This window comes from Poecilia reticulata, chromosome 14 (assembly GCF_904066995.2).
Source record: "Poecilia reticulata chromosome 14, P_reticulata-male-v2, whole genome shotgun sequence".
NCBI lineage: Eukaryota > Metazoa > Chordata > Actinopteri > Cyprinodontiformes > Poeciliidae > Poecilia > Poecilia reticulata.
Genome location: NC_088843.1, coordinates 19,840,657 through 19,847,373, shown reverse-complemented (window position 1 = coordinate 19,847,373; position 6,717 = coordinate 19,840,657). Strand labels below are relative to the sequence as shown.

General features: G+C 45.1%; 1 protein-coding gene across 1 annotated transcript; it reads left to right on the top strand.

The window, feature by feature from the left end:
- Window positions 1-580: 580 nt before the first annotated feature.
- msantd2 (Myb/SANT DNA binding domain containing 2) lies at window positions 581-6,363 on the top strand. Its single transcript, XM_008428407.3, has 4 exons — window positions 581-1,064; window positions 1,510-1,765; window positions 1,877-1,940; window positions 2,670-6,363. The coding sequence occupies exons 1-4, from the start codon at window positions 633-635 to the stop codon at window positions 3,553-3,555; spliced, it is 1,638 nt and encodes a 545-aa protein (XP_008426629.2). The 5' UTR covers window positions 581-632; the 3' UTR covers window positions 3,556-6,363.
- Window positions 6,364-6,717: the final 354 nt, after the last annotated feature.

The window sequence follows — 6,717 nt, the reverse complement described above, 5'->3', positions numbered from 1 at the left end:
TGACTGACACCTGCTGGCTTCAGGTTTGCAACCAGCTTCTGACTGAGAAACCAGTAACCTCCTCCCAGTGTCAGAATCTCACTGAGGAAGGAACTGCGTTAGGTTTTCTGTCACTTTATTATTTCTGCTATAACCGATGTATATTCGCATATAAAATAAGTCAATAGATTTTAATTAGCAATTTGTACGGCTTTATGTCACGATCTAGATCTCAGGCGGCTGGTGAGAGAAAAAGTAGATCTTACTCTTAAAAAGTTTGGGCACCCCTGTTTAAAAGGCACAGTAATCTTATTGTATTTACTCTAACATTATTCTGGAAATGTATTTAGCAAATAAATGTTCTTAGATATCATCCTAAATGACATAAACCAAATAAAAGTTTGTATGATTTCAATGTCAGACCGTGAGAAGCATTATTTGTGTCTTTTTATGCACTTTAAATATCTGGTTTCAACAGTGTGTTTTATTGGGCTTTTTAAACCCTCTATTGAATTTATGTTTTAAATTAATAATTCTGAAAATATGAAGATTTTGACCGATAATGTGTCCTTGTTCACATCCTCGTCATTTTCTCCGAGCCCCTCTAACGTAACATCTTCTTCCCGCCCCCTCCCCTTAGCAACAGAAGCAACATGGCGGCGTCCAGTAACACGGAGCCCTCTCCGGAGATAACGACACCATTAAAGATACCGAAAACCGAGGTGCCATCTCCCGAATCCGAGGACTTGAGCGACAGCATCCAATACCACTCCAATCCTTCCACACCGAACCGCTTCTCGCCTCTGAACGTGGGTTCTGGAACCGCGGGCCGGACGGCGGCCTCATCCTCCTCTAACAGCTTCACCGCCTGCCGGGGGATGTCATGGACGCCGTCCGAGACAAACGCCCTCATCGCGGTGTGGGGCAACGAGAGGCTCACGGAGGCGCGGATGCAGCAGCTGGAGGTCGCGGGCACCGTGTTCTCCGGGAAGCCGCCCGGTCCTGCCATGTACGAGCGAGTTTCCAGAGCGCTGTCGGACTTGGGGTACGAGAGAACCCCGTCCCAGTGCAGGGAGAGGATGAAGGTAAAGGAACCATGACAGCAAGATGTCACTGTCACGACTCCGACCTGTTACCATGACACCAAACTGGGTCCGCTGACAGCTTAGAGCCGTGTCACACTGGGGACATTTTTCATCACAGAACACCTCCTTAAAATCTGTTGTTATTTCTGGTAATGTATCATAAACTGGGAAATATAAAGTGTTGCTTTATCTTACATATTATATAAATAAATCTTTAGATATTTAGGCCCAGACGAGCCATCAGAGCAACGTCAGATACTTTATAAATGCATAATGTTTGCTAAATAATGAGTTTTTCTATCATTTGCTCCAAGCTTTATTACAAAGAAGATACTATTTTATGCTTTCATTCACACTACAGCTGCATAGATCGATCTCCAGTCAGCTGGGTGAGTGATGTGTCCTTTGAAAACTAAAATCCTCGCTGCTCCTCCGTCCCAAACAGACACTTAGGCGCTGCTACAGCCGTGTGAAGGAGCACGGGATCGGGAAGAGAAAGAGCAGCTACACCTTGGAGCAGCTGGAGAAGGTGTTCGGTCAGGGAGGCTGGGACTCTCAGAGCTGTGCCCCGGTGCTGATCAACAGCAGCGGGTTGTACCAGGAGATGGAGTCTGACGGCAGCACGCTGGAGGACTTCTCCCAGGAGGACTGGTGCAACCAGGTGCTGGACTCGGCCTTCCAGGAGGGAGACATGGACACCGGTGAGATCCGTTTGTATTTATGAAAAAGTCATTGTGACAAAATGGGATGGATGAAATTAATAATCCCTTTATTTATTTATTTATTTTCCCATGTTTTTCCCTCCGGTTTAGAAGACCTACAGGTGCCTAAAAGCAGAGCTCTACAGATTCAAGCAGAATTGTCTGAATTAACCCAGTAAGTTTTTTTTATTATTATTATTTTAACAAAACCTGTTTTTATATGGCTTTAGTAAATTGTTGTTATATCTCCTCACTCTGAGGATCTGGGTATTAAAATGTTTACTGGATTCTTCAACCAAACTGCTCCAGGTTCAGTGTTCACTTCTGTGCACTCGCAGTAGCAGCGCTTATGTTTTCTTACAATGTTTAAAATCCGCTCATCAGCCAAACTACAGCGTTCCAAAAGTATTCACATCTCTTGAAAATACAAATATATTTTGAACTTTTTTCACAATTTGTCATGATGTGACCTCAAAGTTCTATGTATTGATGAAGCGGAACTGATTTCCGTAGTTTTGGACGATCGGCAGCTTGGATGTGAACCTTATCTGCTTCCTGACAGACAGACAGACAGATCCGCCCACCGAGTCCCGTCTGCACGTGCGTGGTTAACAATATTCACCTCGCTGTTGCCAACTTAGCTGCTTTGCAATCGGTGCACCCTCCAATTTTAAGTGAAAGAGGAGTACACACCTGAAGAGAGTAAATATGAGATTTTTCTAAATATTTCTCAAATAAAATAAAAAAAATCTCAGAATGTTTATATTCAGCCCCACTTTACTGCAGTACCCCCAAAGCAAATGCCCTAACTGGGTAATAAAGTTTAGCCATGTGTAATTTCCTCTCATTATAATCACACATTTCTAAATCAGGCAGTTACTACTGGTTCTGTGACTGTGTGCAGGAAAAGGGAGACGATGCAGACGGTGATCCGCATCCTGGAGTCGGTGCAGCTGAACTGGGAGCATTTCCAGACGTGGACCGAGTTCTCCCGGCTGCACCTGTCCAACAAGCTGGCCATCTTCGGCGTGGGCTACAACACGCGCTGGCGCGACGACGTACGCTACCACTACGCCGAGATCAGCTCACAGGTGCCGCTGGGCAAGCGGCTCCGGGAGTACTTCAACCCGGAGAAGCCTGAGGGCCGGGTCATCATGACCAAGGTCCAGAAGATGAACTGGAAGAACGTCTACTACAAGTTCCTGGACATCACCATCAGCGAGGCTCGCTGCCTGGAGCTCCACATGGAGGTGGACTGGATCCCCGTGTCGCGGCCGCCGCTGGCGAGCAGCAAAGGCTCGTCCCACTACCTCCTGCCCGGTTTCGTCCCCAAGACGCACGGCCTATACGCCATCGGCTGCGAGGCGCTGCCGGCCTGCGTCGCCGCCTGCACGCCTCCTCCGGCCAACGAGGAGGAGGACGACAGCGGCTCGCCCTGCCGGGAGGCGGCGAACGGGTCGGAGCGCGGCGTCAGGACTGGGCCCGCCGTCACTTACTGCTACCTGGGCATCGCCGAGGACAGGACCATCCAGCAGTGCCTCTCCCAGCACTTTCAGGGACCCGGGAAGCACTGCGTCTATGGGGAGCCGTCCGGCGTGACTCGCTTCCTGCAGGAGAACGGCGGCGGCACCAGGACGGATCAGCACGACGGAGACTCGCCGCAGCGCTGCGCCGTTTACGTGAAATTCATCGAGGTGGAGCTGGACTTCCTCTCGGCGGGCTCCCTGGTGGAATGCCTGGAAACGGCCGTCGGTTACTCTTTAAGGTTCAACATCAAGGAAACGTCGTAACCACCACCCCGACGGTTTTACAGATGACTCTACAGCTCTGGTGGTGGCAACATCATGCTGCGGGATGCTCTTAAAAAAAAAAAAATTAAAGATAAGGTTAATTCTTTTTGCCTCTGGCTGTCATGGAAACAAGCGTTGACATGTAACGTTCATTTGTCGCTGAGAGATGTATTTATGTACGCGTCACCAGTTAAAAGCTGCCCCACCGTAATAAGCTCATGAAGTTATTCAGAATACTAAAATCCTTCAGTTTCGATGCAGAGTTTCATCAGAATTTGAGTGTTCAAGCTGACAGAGTTTCTAAACGAACAACAGTTCCTGCCTCGGTATGATCTGCAGCACTGACAACGATGCTTACTATTGAATATTGTGCACTAGGATTCTACAGCTGCTTGTTAGGTTTTACGTGACATGTCTGATCAGGGAGAGCAGGGCTGGAGGTGGGTGTGTGTGTGTGTGTGTGTGTGTGTGGGCGCGCGTGTATGGGTGGGGGTTACGCTGCAGTATGCATCTGTCTACCTCAGTAGGATGTAGCAAACCAAGCAGTGAGGGACCACAGCTGGATGTATTCAGGAACTGCCTTCACTTGGACTGTTGGTTTGAGTCCACAGAGCATCTGTGGGTAGAGGCGAAGTCATGCCTTATGTTTTGCACATGTGGCGGGTTTAGCAGCAAGAGATGCTTCCACACAAACTACAGAACCGTGACTCCGCAGCCAGATGGCGTGAGCCGGATGGCGTGAGCCGGCGTCAACGGAGCCGACTCTAGGTCTCGACAATGAAGCAAGATTCATTGTTTTTCCAAGATAACGTCCAGCTCAGATTAAGACCTTCGATGTTTACGACGATAACAGATAACTTGTTACAGGCCAGGATTCCAATAACCAATCTGTTCCCTGAGAGACAATAAATGATAATATTAATAATAATTTTTTTTAAAAAACCACTTCCTAATGAAGTGTGTCTGGTGGATCGTTATGCAGCCTGGAATTATCTTCTGCAAACATCTGAATCACAAAATGATCAGTTCACCCATTTAACAAATTACAGTTCTGTTCTTTATCTGTACACAAAACCATTCCATTCCCATGTGCTAAGCTATTGTAAATCAGTTTCATGTTATGATAACAAATTAAGGAGGTAAATAACAATAAAACGGTCAAATGTCACATTTAAACTAATTAAATTAGATGTTTTGTGTTTCACAATCGTCCCATTTCGGAGTGTACTCACTGCAGTTTTCTGGCCGGTCACTGATCTCTTAAAAAGTCTTACCTTTTCAATAGGACTTTTTATTAATTTTTAGGCCAAAGCCAATATTTTTTGTCTGAAATATAGCAAGAAGGTGTCTGAGTTGGCCTCAATGGGGTCCTTGTTGTTAAATGCGAACTTGCAGACGAGCTGACCTGAGCAACAGGTCAGCTCGTTAAGTTTTAGACTTTTAGATAAGATCATCTTCACATATAGGTATCAGCCAATCACAGATCTCTCTAAATGAAGGAAATGGGGGAGGATCTATTGGTGCACCCGTAGATCTACTGATTGAGTTTTGCATCCCTCCCCACAGTGTTTGTACATTAGACCCCAAATCAACCATTATAAAATAATATAAGTTGTCGAAGGGAGTATTAAATAGAGGTGCACCAAGAAATCTGACCTATATTTAGGTCATAGGCCTATATTTCACGCAAAAAAAATTGCCTGAATTGGCAGGTCAGGCATTTTAAATATCAGAGAGCGGCCAGAAAACACAATCAGTGCACTCCTTATATTAAACACAAAATGACCGAAACTGTGCAGCAGCGACTTGCAAACTGTGGATGAAGCTGGTTGAGAGATGTTTCCTACATTCCTAATAAACCAATTAAACATGAGCACATCCACCAGGAATAAATATATATATATATATATATTGAAACTATTTAATCTATTTAGAATATTAGTAATCTGATAGATTAAATTGTGAATCTTGAGATTGTATTGACTTTATAGTAAATTAACATAATAGTGATCACTGGAACCACATAATGCAGACATTAAATGGTTAAACTACTTCAAATAGTTCAGATTGATCTCTTGAAGAAGTGGGCAAAAATTAAAAGAACATTTAAATCCAAAACAAAGCCCGCCTGCCTGCCCACGTGGAGGCGCTGTTGGGTCAGAACTCACATCCATTAGGGAACAGCTAAATCCTCTCCTGCATCGTTTCTTGTTGCTCTGATGCACATGAATCCGCTGGGATTTGTTCACAGTTTAGTTTGCAGCAACTCAGACCCATCGGGGGGGGGGAACAACCCAGTTCTGGTTCTGGTTTGGAAATAACTGCCAGTAGTTTGGAGCATCCCTTGCTGCGGCTGCTGACTGGTTGGTGATGTAACGATGTAACATTTCAAATGCAGACAACAGGAAACGTCTGCTGCGTTCAGAAGCCGACCCGACAGCGCTGCGGCTCAGTCAGGGCCGATGATCAAGCCGAACCCTTGAAGAGGGTCTGCAGGTTACGTGCAATGAATGTGCCAGGAAGTGACTGCGGCACACAACAAAACGTGGCGTGTCCATATGAATCTATGTAATGTGAAATACCATATAGCTTATATAATATATATTTGAGAACATCGGTGTTCTTGAGCATTCCGGCTTTTGTGAAACTTATTTGTTTGGGACATCAAAGATATCAAGAATAATGATATTTTTACCTCATTGATTTAATGCCATGTACTGTATGTGCTTGTTTCTAAGTCACCATGTTGTCTGTTTACATGTTTGAAGAAAAATAAATGGGGAACTCTCTGTGGTTCTGTGGATCATTTTAATTTGTCATGTGATTAATTGCTTATTGCAGCAGCCTCGGTTACTTAACAAGGTTTCAGATGAATCTGATGTGTGACCTAAAATGTGAACCAGAACATTCAAAAATCGGAACTGGGATCAGTCGACTGATAGCTTCTCTACAAAAGGCTGCGAATACAGAGGGCTCTCTGTCTGCAGTGGTGAGAGGACTACACTGTGACAACATGAGAGGAGACTCCCATGTTTAGTCACAACACTACCATACGCCTACCTGTGTTTTATTGAGATTTTGTGTGACACAAAGTAATTAGTGCATAACTATTTATCTGAAGGAAAATGACAATATGGTTTTCACAATTGTTAAATTCACTTT